The sequence below is a fragment of the Monodelphis domestica genome, chromosome 8 (assembly GCF_027887165.1).
Source record: "Monodelphis domestica isolate mMonDom1 chromosome 8, mMonDom1.pri, whole genome shotgun sequence".
Taxonomy (NCBI): Eukaryota; Metazoa; Chordata; class Mammalia; order Didelphimorphia; family Didelphidae; genus Monodelphis; species Monodelphis domestica.
The window spans coordinates 78001677-78013925 of NC_077234.1; the positions used below are offsets into that span (position 1 = coordinate 78001677).

Consider the following 12249-nt stretch of genomic DNA (forward strand, 5'->3'; position numbering starts at 1 on the left):
TGGGCGATTTTCCCTATTTATCTATATGTGTGTTGCCCTCTATTGTGATTCTGTCTGGGCACTGAGATACCCTTCAGTTCATTTCTGTGTATCCGTTTTGTCATTCATTCAATAAACATTTGTTAAGCACAATATACAAAGCACCATAAGTTACTTCATCAAGTTTTAGGCTCAGAACATTCTTAGAACAAAGAGCCAGAAAGTAATCAAATTGTGGCCAATAACATGTCTTTGAAAAGACTTCCTGAGTCATTCTATATTTTCTAAGGTATGTGTTGTGTAGACTACTACAAATAGTAAGAATCAGGATCTGTGATTACTGAAAGAACAAGGAATACTTAAAACATATTATTAAATAACATTTTTAAAATTATTAAGTTTACTATGTAAATTATTTTATTATTGTATTTAATTTTATTTCTTTAAATTGTTAAATTCTTGTTGCATTAATTGATATTAAATGAAATTTTATTAAAATATAACTATCATTGATCTTATGATACAATCATTACTCCTCTGGAAAGGTACAAAAAATGTAAGTAACTATGAACTGGCAGGCATTTGCTCATCTGCAGCTGGTTTAGTCTATTCTGGTTTCTGCATAAGGAAGAATTCTATTGTGATGATGGGGATTATTTTCCCTTATTATTAACCTCTTTTTCTCTTTTTAATTCCTTCAGATTAATTTTATTTAAATAATTTATTAAGAACTTTTTTGCAAATACTTTTATTTACATGTGTTTGTATGAATACTCCTGCACAGTACATATTGAATCTATGCTTTTATTGGCGACAAACTTGTTTTTTGAAATATTAAATAATAAATATTGGAAACTGAAAATGATGGGGTAATGCTAGGGCTTCTTTTCTTTTAGTTATTGTTGTAAATATCATTTCTAAATATATGCCTAAAAAGGGCAATAACCTTAAACACAAAGGATGATTGAAATTTTTATGACTAATTAATGCTTTTGAATTAATCTCACCTAGTATAAAAGTTGTTCATTCCAGCAGAGTTAGTTGAAGACTGGAAGACAAAAATATTTTATTTAAAATGGGGAGTTATGTAAAATTTTCCTTCTTACCTAATTTAAAAGAATTAATATTTTTTAATTTTTTGTTGTTGTTATTGTTTAGGAGAGAAGCTCATGAGATTTGGCTACCCTGATATTCACTTTGATATGAACTTAACATATGAGAAAGAGGCTGAATTGATGCAGTCTCACATGATGGACCAAGCCATCAACAATGCAATCACCTACCTTGGAGCTGAAGCACTTCACCCTCTGATGCAGCACACACCAAACACAATTGCAGAGGTTGCCCCAGTTATCAGCTCAGCTTATTCTCAGGTCTATCATCCTAATAGGATAGAAAGGCCTGTTAGCAGGGAAACCTCTGATAGTCATGAGAACAACATGGATGGCCCCATTTCTCTAATCAGACCAAAGAGTCGACCCCAGGAAAGAGAGGCCTCTCCCAGCCATAGCTGCCTGGACTCTACTGACTCAGAAAGCAGCCATGATGATCGCCAGTCCTACCAAGGAAACCCTGCCTTAAATCCCAAGAGGAAGCAAAGCCCAACTTACATGAAGGAGGATGTCAAGGCTTTGGATGCCACAAAGGCTTCTAAGGGCTCTCTGAAGGACATATACAAAGTCTTCAATGGAGAGGGAGAACAAATTAGAGCCTTCAAGTGTGAGCACTGCAAAGTCCTGTTCCTAGACCATGTCATGTACACAATTCACATGGGTTGTCATGGCTATCGGGACCCATTAGAATGCAACATCTGTGGCTACCGAAGCCAGGACCGTTATGAGTTCTCATCACACATTGTCCGAGGGGAGCACACATTCCACTAGGCCTTTTCCTTTCCAAAGGGGACCCTTATGAAGTAAAGAACTGCACATGAAGAAATACTGCACTTACGATCCCACTTCCTCGGATATTAACCTTTTAAAAAGAAAAAGAAAAATTATTACAGTCAATAATTCTTATTTTATGGACCCAGTCTCATTTGCTCTACCTAATTATCAGGAAGGAAAAGTGGGAGGGAAGGGACAGGGCGAATTGTTTTGTTTTTATTTTTGGTCACTTGGCTTATTGTGTGGGAATTGAAGGGCAGTTTACTTCTGCAATGGTTAGCTGTAAGTTATATCATGCTTTGAAAATCACTCAGCTCACATTAAGTTCAACTAAAAGATGTGATTTGCCATTCATTTTCAGGATGGTGATCTTGGACAGGAAAGTGGAGAGTTTTCAGAGTAAGATTTCTCATAATGATAGTCAAGAGTATAAGGAATTTTTACTCTCTAAAGAAGAATCTTTTCAAAATATAAATTGTTTTTCTGTAAAGATCTTGGAACATAAATCAAACACAATGTTCTTTTCAATGATACTTCCTAGGATGAGCTATGGTCATGGGTTCTGTGTTTACTTCCCTTTCTAGAATTTCTAATTCAATCTATAGAAGAACATTATACCACTTAGCAGTTTCGTATTACAAGTGGTTAGGACCACCTACAGTACTTTTGAAGTCCTGCTATCTTATTTTTCTAAACTAAAGAAGCACCTTTTTAGACTTGCAGTTTTTCCATAGTTTTGGGGACTGGCATTTTGTAGACACCCTGACAGCCTTACATTTAACATATTTTACAATTAACATTTTTACCTGGTTTTCAGAGTAATATGGCTTAGGAGTGGCTACAAGGCAGTAGTTTTTTTGGAGGGGTTCTGCTGCTTTTTGAAAAAATAAAACTTTTTTAAGTTATAAACTATGTACTAGTAGTAGAGTATGCTTATGCTTGTTTTTTTTTTTTAAGATATTCATTCAGTTGTCATTTTATCAGCAACAGTGTTAAACCAGTCAGCAGCATACACTAGTAAGGCTGACAGTCGGGAGAACACTAGAAACCTCTTTTCTGATAGTGTATTAGTTTGTGGAATCAGCAACTACCCAGTATTCTGCTTCAGAGTCAAGTCTTTTAAGTCTTGTCTATTGTCTCTTTCTATTCCATAAAACTCCAAATTGCAATGGTCAATTTCACCTGAATGTGGTAAAAAACGAAACCATATACCTATTGCCAATACCAATGGCTATTACCACTACTATGGCTATTCTGGAATTTTTTTCCAATGTTGATATTTACTACATTTAATTTGAAGGAAAAAGAAATGGATTTGCATTATTTTGACTGGGCAACAGATTAAAAACATAATAAAGTCTACTTTCAGAGAGAATTATTAGACAAGTGATCTCTAGGCCCAAATCACTTGCTTTCTTTTCCCCCTATTGGTTAGACCCTGTGAGTTATAAACTATAGGCCCTTAAAACCCAATTTCCCTCCTCTCTATCTGTGCTTGCTATAGATCAATATGTTGCATAGGTAGATGTTCTTTGTATTCATGAGGGTGCTAATTTTTATTCAACACAGTCCAACAGCATTAGAAGGGAACAGCTGAGTGGAATAGTGATTAAAGTTTTTGTTTCTTTGTTTTTACAGGGACATACTTGGCAGACAGAACATTTAACCTGTGTTTAGAAAGGATGGGCTAGATGGTGGTCAAATTATACCTGATGGGCATTTCTGACATGAAATACCATTAAGTAGAACTTGATGAGTACTTTAGACGTGCATTAGATATAATGATTCATGAGAATGATCAAGAAGAGAGAAATTTTAACATGAATAAAGCTTAGACATGAAAAGTTGATCTGTATTACTCTTAACTTGGTTTTTCATTTTATCTTCTACTTCTTATCCAGATAGCTCTTTAATGGAGTTACATAAGACTGGGGAGAAATGGTTATAACTCACACTCCCTTTCTTTTTTCCCTAGACCTTGACAAAGCTAATATTTTGATAATGACCACTTATTTTTTAATCCAAAAGTATCCATCAAAATAAGAATGAGGAACACATTAGAATGTCAGCTGTATCATTTCTTCTTTACTTCCTGATACATTGTGAACATCAATTTTATTTTACTATAATATCTTGGACAGTGAGCCACAAAAGAAAAAATAATTCTATTTAGCAATTATTACTTGTTCTCCAAATTCTTCCTAATTTCATTTTCCTTTTTCAATTTCTCATTTCTGGAGAAGACAAGTAACAAGGAGTCAACAGTATTGAGGGGATGGTATTTGTGGTGGTGGGCATTTACATTTAAAGAAGCACTTTGAGCAACAACCAATATGTTAAAAACTTAGGTTATTTGGAAATTTCTGCTGACACCACTTGTGAATTTTCCTGTTTATTTTTTTTTCCTGTCAGTGCATTAGGTTACCTACAAATGTGTTTTGGGCATAAATAGATGACCTCAAAGAATTTTACATAGGTCCCATAAGTGATTCAGGCTCTATTTTACCACTCCTAGTTCATGAAGCACTGTCTGTGTTCTTGAGAATGTGTCTTCTGCAGACATATACTTGTATCATTAGCCTAGATGGATGAGAATCCACAGAATTAAGGTGGCTGAAATAGGGGCAGTGGCAAAAAGAGACAAAGTCATTGCAAATATTTTAGGTAGAAAATATTATGAGATAAGTAGTATGATGGGAAAATTCTATGAAGGGTTCTACTTAAGTATGGCATTTTGCATAAAGGAAATGTGAAAGGTAAAATGTTTAAATGTAGATTTGAAAATTAGATACAGAATATTCAGGTAGAAATTTTTATTATAGACAGTGTTTACATACAGTTTATTTCAATAAAACTGTACATCATAGAGTGTACTGAAGAGAATTGTGGACAACCTTCTGTACTTCCTTTTTAGGTAAAAATTTATAAAAATTGATCTGTATTTATTTAGCCCAGAATGTTGTTTCCAGTTCTTGTTTAAGAGAGGAAATAATGTGCCAGAGCCAGGATGAAGCAAGATTTGGCTTGTGCCCTAAGCAGTTTGAAAATTGCATCCCTATGTGTTACTGTCTAAGCAAGACTTTGAGTCGTCACTGTACCACATGAGTCTTAGATCAAGAAACAAATGCATGCCATCTTTAGTAGTTTTCTGGCATTATAAAGGGGCATTTATGAAAATTTAATAAAAACCTCAGTCGCCAACTTGACCACCTCCACAAGTTGTACCATAGGCAGCTACCTGTTTTATGTCCTCCCAGTCCTTGCTGTGTGCTTCCTATATGCCTACTGGTGATGGCATCCACTTTAAAAATTAATTAATTTTATATATATATATATATAAAATTTGGATGTCAGTAAAAGTCATTAGCAGGCAAATTCAGAGAGATTTTGTGTTATTAAAAAAAGTTAATTGTTCAGAATTTACTTGAAGGAGAAAATGGGATTTATATTGAGTAAGATTTATACCCAGCTGCAAAGTAGGGAGTGCCCCTCCTACATAAGAGCAGTTGGTGAGAGTGAGTCACAGTCACTGGATTTTTTTAGATATGGATGAGGGAAATAGGCTCTGATAAGAATTTTTAAAAAAACAACTTTTGATATGCAAATGCACTTATCAGTGTTGAGAAAAAAATGCATGGAAAAAAACCCAACATGGTTGTTGATTCCAGAGATGTTTAATGTTTCTTTTTCTCTTTATTTTGCTAGACTGTGACATAATTTTTTTAAAGCATTGAAGGAGCTTCTCTTAGCACACAAAACTTTCCTGAGCTTCTATTTAGGATCAGTAGTGCTTGTTCAGGTATTCCAGTCACTGTCTTATAGAAAGAAATTTCTTCAAGACCAATTTATTTCCCATATCCAAATATTTAAATAAGGTTGATCTCCTAAAGAGAGTCCATAATAAAAGAAAGAAATGAGAATCTGTATTTACCTCCTGGTATGTGGAAAAGAGAAAGAGACATTTATTTGGTAGTTTGACTTTTACCCAGAGTAAGAATATCTCAGCCATTTATTTCAGAAAACCATCCCATATCTGTTGCTATTTATAAGTGGAAAACCAAATTTATACCAGATAAAGGATGTGATACTTTATAAATCATTTATTGTGTGATCTATTCTTCTCATCACCAAATCACTTCCTAGTTTGTTCAGGATAAAAGCAAAAAAAAATACCAAAATAAAAAAAAAGTCTTGCAGCTCCTACCACCAAAAATAATTATCATGTGAAAGATTTAATATATTTTTAAAAACTACAGGTTTTTTATCCTGCATAAAAGAATGAGTAGCATTTTTGGAATTGTTAGTTAAAACTCCCCCCCACCCCCCATTATACTGCTCTGCTCTGAATTCTCTACTTCTGTATGATTTTCTTGAGAACTATGTGAATGAGGCTGATTCTAAAATAGAAAACTATCCAATAGACACCCCAAAGATTGAGTTAAAAATCATGTTGGGTTTGGTTTTTTTGTGTATTTTTTTCTAATAGTTTCAATAGGGCTTCAAGCTTTTTGTTAGTATTTTTAAACCTTGGATTTCTACAAATTAATTGAACTCTATAGTAACTGGAATCTTAAGATACTGAAATTTAATGCATTAACTATTTCTAAAAGTTAATTATATTTGTGCCTTTACAAATACATTTAGGAAGTCAGTTATCTAATTATCGGTCTAGACAGCTTTAATATGTATTTTTTTAAAGTCATTTTAAAATTGAGCAACATATATTTCAGCCTTGTAAAAATAGGACAAATCTGTTATTGTAAAATATGCTTAAATTACAGATGCAGAAACTTACTGCTCTATCTAATGAAAATATCTTTAAAAACATTTTGAATCTCCCATGAAATTTGGTGATATTTTAGAATGGCCACTACCTACTAGATTATGCAGATGAGATTTGAGGTGGAGAAAAACTTAGCTGTGAAATATTATGCCGTGTGATTTTTTTTTAGGAAGAATGAGTTGTGTATCATGATATGGTTTTATTAGTTTAAGTTTTTGTTGAAATAAAATGCAGTATTGTGTTGATACTCTCAGAAATGGACTAGTATCCTAGTCATGAGTCCTCAGTCTCCTAACTGATCTTCAGTAGTCTTAAAAAGTCAGGTAATTCACACTCCTTGAACAAAACTGAATAGAGCAGTCAGAGGACATTGTTTTCCCCAAAATATAAGGTTAATGGGTGATATACTATGGTTCTATATTTATCTGCTGTAGTTTTATTTGTATATGACAGCTTTTTAAAAAATGGGCTGCTGATTAGAAGCTAAAAAAATAATGACCAACAAGCTGTGATATGCTAGTGTTCTTCCACATCATAGTATATTGTTAGGTCAAAATAAAATGACCATACAAATTTTTATTATTCTCACAGAAATTTAAAATCAACATTTCCATATGGTATTTAAGAAAAATTCTCTTTCTGCCCAGTTTGTCTTCTCTTGCAGTTCTGTCAATTTCTGGTTATCACATGCACTTTCTGCCTGGGAATATAGTCACAATTCTATTTATGGGCACTTTTCCCATTCAACACTGTATATGTGTGTTCTCTGTATAAGTTTGTGAATTAATCTTTATCCCATACAAAGAGTGGTACATGGATGACTAGTTTTCTATGGTCTTCTTTTTATTGTGAATAAAATTTTAAAAAAATGGAGAGGCCCTCTGCTAAGCAAAACAAAGTAAAGATGACTTCATGTAGGTACAAATAAGCCAGCTTGCAGTGAATTTGGGCTCTTCAGATTACCTCAAGTGACATGCAGTAAGAAAAGCTTCTTCAATAGGGGGTAGAGGTCACTGAATCCCCTACTATGCACTTACCAGGATTTGACATTACTTACTGGAAATGGATGTTTGTTTTGTTGTTTGGTTGTTTTTGTTTTTGTTTTTGTTTTTTCTGAATACACTGTAACAAGGGAAGGACTTGGGTTTTGTTGGGGTTTTTTTGTTTTGTTTTGTTTTGTAGTAGCTAAAATTCTGAAACTGTGATCAACAATTTAAATAACTGTCAAGCACTCTTGGATCTTGAATATATTCATTTCCTGTTCCATGTAGCAAGGTTCTCTTTATTGTCTCTGTGTTAAATTATGTAAAATCTCATCCTATTTCTGTCCCTTTACCTCAGTTTAAAGACTAGGCTACCTATTTTTTTCAATTATTTCCATTTCTGTGTCCCCCCCCCCTTTTGTTCATTGGCTGTATAGTCTGTTTACATATTTTTGTACTCAAGTGTAGTTTTATATTAAAAAGAAAAAAAAAGAAAAATAGTCAATTTGATGAAAAATATTAAGGTACATACTCTTTGTAACACTTTCACTTTCACAAATAGGGTACCTGAAAATATAACTCCATCAATTATGTAATTGTACTATGATATGCTTGCCTTTTTTTTGTTGGTTTTTACTTGCTGGTTGTATTTCCCCTTCCTCCTTTTCCCAAATATATATTGTTTTATAAAAGACTGGAAACTTTTAATGCAGATGTTTAGAAAGATTTAAAAATTGTAAAGTAAAAAGTCTTAGCTTTTTCTGTTGGAAAAAAATGCTTTAAAAATACTGTTAATGGTGTTCTAAGTTGGGGAATTCCCTAGACCCCACCTTTGCTCTCTTCATAGGTGGACCTTTCAGAAATACTGTTTTGCAAATTCAAAATGATTGCTTATGCTATTCAGTTCACAATATCCTTTAATTTTATTTCTGTTCAAGTGCAATACTTCCTGAAAAGTCTTTAAAAATGGAGTCAATTTTTGCCCCTTTGTAACCTACACTTCTGTAAACAACACCTTCAAGTTCACAGTATTTTAAATAAAAAAAGGCAAGAAGTCAAGATAAAGCACCCAATAGTGAAGACTATAGAAATGAAGTGTGGAAGACATAGCCCTAATTTCATAATATACTCAGGCTAAAATTTCCATTTAAATTAGAACTTTAGATGAATAATGGGCCTGAAAGTTGGTATTTTAAAATGTAAATTTTTTTCCCTACTTTGACTGGTGTCCAATGTTAAAAATTAAGGAATGCTTTTATTTTTTTTTCTTTTTAAAACAACTTTTTTAAATGTAAAGAAAAGCACTTAACACAATTTTTTTAAAAAAATACATATTGTCTCTGTGAGAGTAGAGAAAAATTTATTTGGAGCATTTTCATTCTCATAAATTTAGGTGAGGATTATTTTACATATCATACATATTTATATGTAATATTCTGGGGGGTTTGTGTGTGTGTGTGTTTTTTACACCTGTTTCCCTGTAGAAAACTGCTGTTATGTAAATAGATGGTTAGGTAAAAGATAAATTCTGTGGCATTTCTTTTAAAGGCAGTTTACTACATTTGTACAGTAGCCATGTGTCTTGGCCATTTTAGATTTATATTTTCTTTTTAACAATACCAAAGGTAATTAGACTATATTGCAGACTAATTGCTTGACAAATTTCTAGGATATTTTGAGTTTTAGAAGCAAAAAAATAGTTCAAACCAGTAAACCTCATTTTTTCAAACTAATAATTTGGAAAAAAGAAAAACCTATTGTTTATATATATATATATATGTGTGTGTGTGTGTGTGTGTATGTCTATGTCTATGTAAGTGCACACCATAGACATAGACATATAGAATGATATATATATAGAGAAATATATATCTCAGACTTTGTATGCCAGGCTTCCTCAGTTTGGGTGTCATTTTTTGAGGCTTAATTATTTACCTCCAAACATGAGGTTTACCATGTAAATTCAGATACAGCCTTTGCAGCCATGTCACAAGTCACCCTGTTCTTTATCCAGTTGAAAACCTCTGCTAAATGGTTTTATCACTGCAGACTGAAATGTGGGATTTGTTTTATTCTTTACTTTGATACACATGCATACATGATTTCTACATGTATGTGTGTACTGTAAATGTGTATGAGTGTTGTATATGCATGTGTGAGTGTTTGTATGTGTGTAAAACTAAAGAATCTGCAGAAACTTTGTAATACTTTGTGAAAAGGATTATATTATAAAGGTTTGTACTGTCTGAGTGCACAGCTACTGGAATAAATTTAGGGAATCTCAGGAACAAGCATATAATTTGTCCAAGATTTATTTCTTTTAAGAAGTGTAAGTGCAGTTTTTAATTCTGTATATTATTTAATATTTTACCAATAAAATAAACTTCTGACATAAAAATGCTTTTTCATAAAAAAAATCCTCTGGTAAGAAATGATTTTCATACTTTCCTCCATACCAAAAATGTTTGAAACATTTGATGGTGATAGGTTATCTAAAAATGGTTCAAGTAGGAGGTTGTCATTAGCTATGTCCTGAGCGTGCATGATTTTTTTTCAGGACGTGTTTAGAAACATCTGAGATTATTAGGAGTTCACAACATTTTGTCTATTCTTATTACAAAACCTAGAAATCCCAAACAACTTCATGGTTTGGTAATTTGATGGCAATAATAACCCATGTTTACATAGAACTTTTCTGTGCCTGAAGAAACCTAGATGGCTCCATGGACCTGGAGTCTGAAAGCCCTGACACTTTGCAGTTGTAAGAATTATTGTGTGCTCTGTGTGTTTGTGTGTGTTTGTGTGTGTGTGTGTGTGTGTGTGTGTATGCACAGAGAAGAAAAAAACATCAACCAAAGAGAACAATTAATTCATTAATTATGTCAGTGTTAAAGATAATTTCAAAAAAAATTTTCACATTATCTTGAGATGTTCCAAGTTCAGGTGGTAACTTCATCCTAGTTAAGTATTTAAAGCAAATAATAGTTGACAATTTAAGTTGTTATCTTATGCAAAAAAAAATCCTCTTCCAAATCTCTCAGTTCTGATTGGTATAAAATCTTGGTAGGTTGTGGTTTGTCAAAGGTCACATTATTTGCAAAGTAAGTCATGAAGGTGGAACTTGAACTAAGGACATCTGAAGCCAGGGCCATTGCTGTCTACCATGTTGCCTGCCAAGTATTATGTACTGATGCTGTTCTAAGTCTTTTTGCAAAATTCTAATGCTCTAGTATTTCTTTTACAATGAATAATTTTACTTTTCTCTAGTTATGTGGATTTGTTTTTAAAATATTCTTGTTAACCATTTTAAAGAACCCTGCTAAGCATTGGAAATGGGAAAACCAAAATATTATTTTTCCCCTCAAGGACTACTTGGGAGGGGGATTAACAAAAGAAACATGATAACTGAAGTGATCTTAAGGTCTACTTCTCTCCTCTAACACAGGTTCACATTTAGCATATCCCCAAAGATTGAACCCCACTCGTCCCCCACCCCAAATCATTTGACAGGCAAACAAAGAATTCTCCCAGTGATAAATGTATATAGATACAAAATTAATGATCCCAGCTATCAATATTTTAACTTTTATTAATGATATTTTAACTTGCCTTAAGGCATTAGACCTTCAAATGGATACTTTTTTATTGAATATCACTTTCCAAAAAAAGAACTAATTTTAAAAGAAATAAGTTAATTGCCATAAAACAGTAATTGCCACCATTGAATTCTTATCTGACAATATATAAAGAGTTTCTACAATATCACCAAAAAGCTTTTTTAAAGTTTCCATTGTTCATAATACTTATCTAAAGAGTATGAAAGAGAATCAATGAAAGCATGTAGAAATGTCTCTGGATTTTCTATAATGGTAAGGTCAAAAAACATGAAAAAAGTGAAATGGTTGTAATTCTAAACCATATACCAATACTTGTTTGTGATAGTGTACTTAAGGATTTATTTGTAATTCTCTTGTATTAACTATATTAGGTACATTATAGTGAAAGTTTCTCTTGTTGAATTGTGTCCCCTTGTCATTTGAGTTTACCACATCAAACTTTGATCTGAGATGATTAAGAATAGTAAAATTCACTGACTTATTACCCCTCTTCTTTGATCTTCAAATTCTTCCCTGGAAGTGAGATTTTGGAATGTCCAATAAGAAGATGAATAAAAGGACAAAGAAGCCTGGCTAATAAAATTTTAAAATTAAATACTAAACAAACAAAGGGGTCAGTATATAGGAAAATTTGAAATAATATGAATAGGGTGTCAATTTATTCTGGATTTTTATTTCCTGTCCTGGATACACAAGTTCCTGAAATTTGTCTTGAATTTGGTACCCTGGATGAGCTGAATGTTTGTCAGATGAGAATCCTGAAATCCCATGGAGCAGAAGATGTGATTCGTGTTAGTATAGATTATTCACAATATGCTAAAATGTCAACTTTAAATTAAAAAACCCAAGGAAACCAAATCAAGTCACAACAGGAGCATCTACAGAGGAAGAGCATCTTCATGCATTTCAATGAGGACAAAAGGTATGGGAAGGAGGGATTAGAGGTTTTTGGTTCACTACAAGGTCCCTTACTTAGTCTAGCCTATAAATAATGGGAATAG

General features: G+C 32.8%; 1 protein-coding gene across 9 annotated transcripts in view; it reads left to right on the plus strand.

Moving 5' to 3' along the window:
* IKZF2 (IKAROS family zinc finger 2) overlaps positions 1–10029 on the plus strand; it is a 207482-nt gene extending 197453 nt beyond the window's left edge. For all 9 annotated transcript variants that reach the window (XM_056807372.1, XM_007501791.3, XM_056807371.1 and 6 more), the window contains one exon: positions 1138–10029. In XM_056807372.1, the coding sequence (XP_056663350.1) occupies positions 1138–1862 (725 nt within the window). In that variant the 3' untranslated portion in view covers positions 1863–10029. The remainder of the gene's footprint in view (positions 1–1137) is intronic.
* Positions 10030–12249: the final 2220 nt, after the last annotated feature.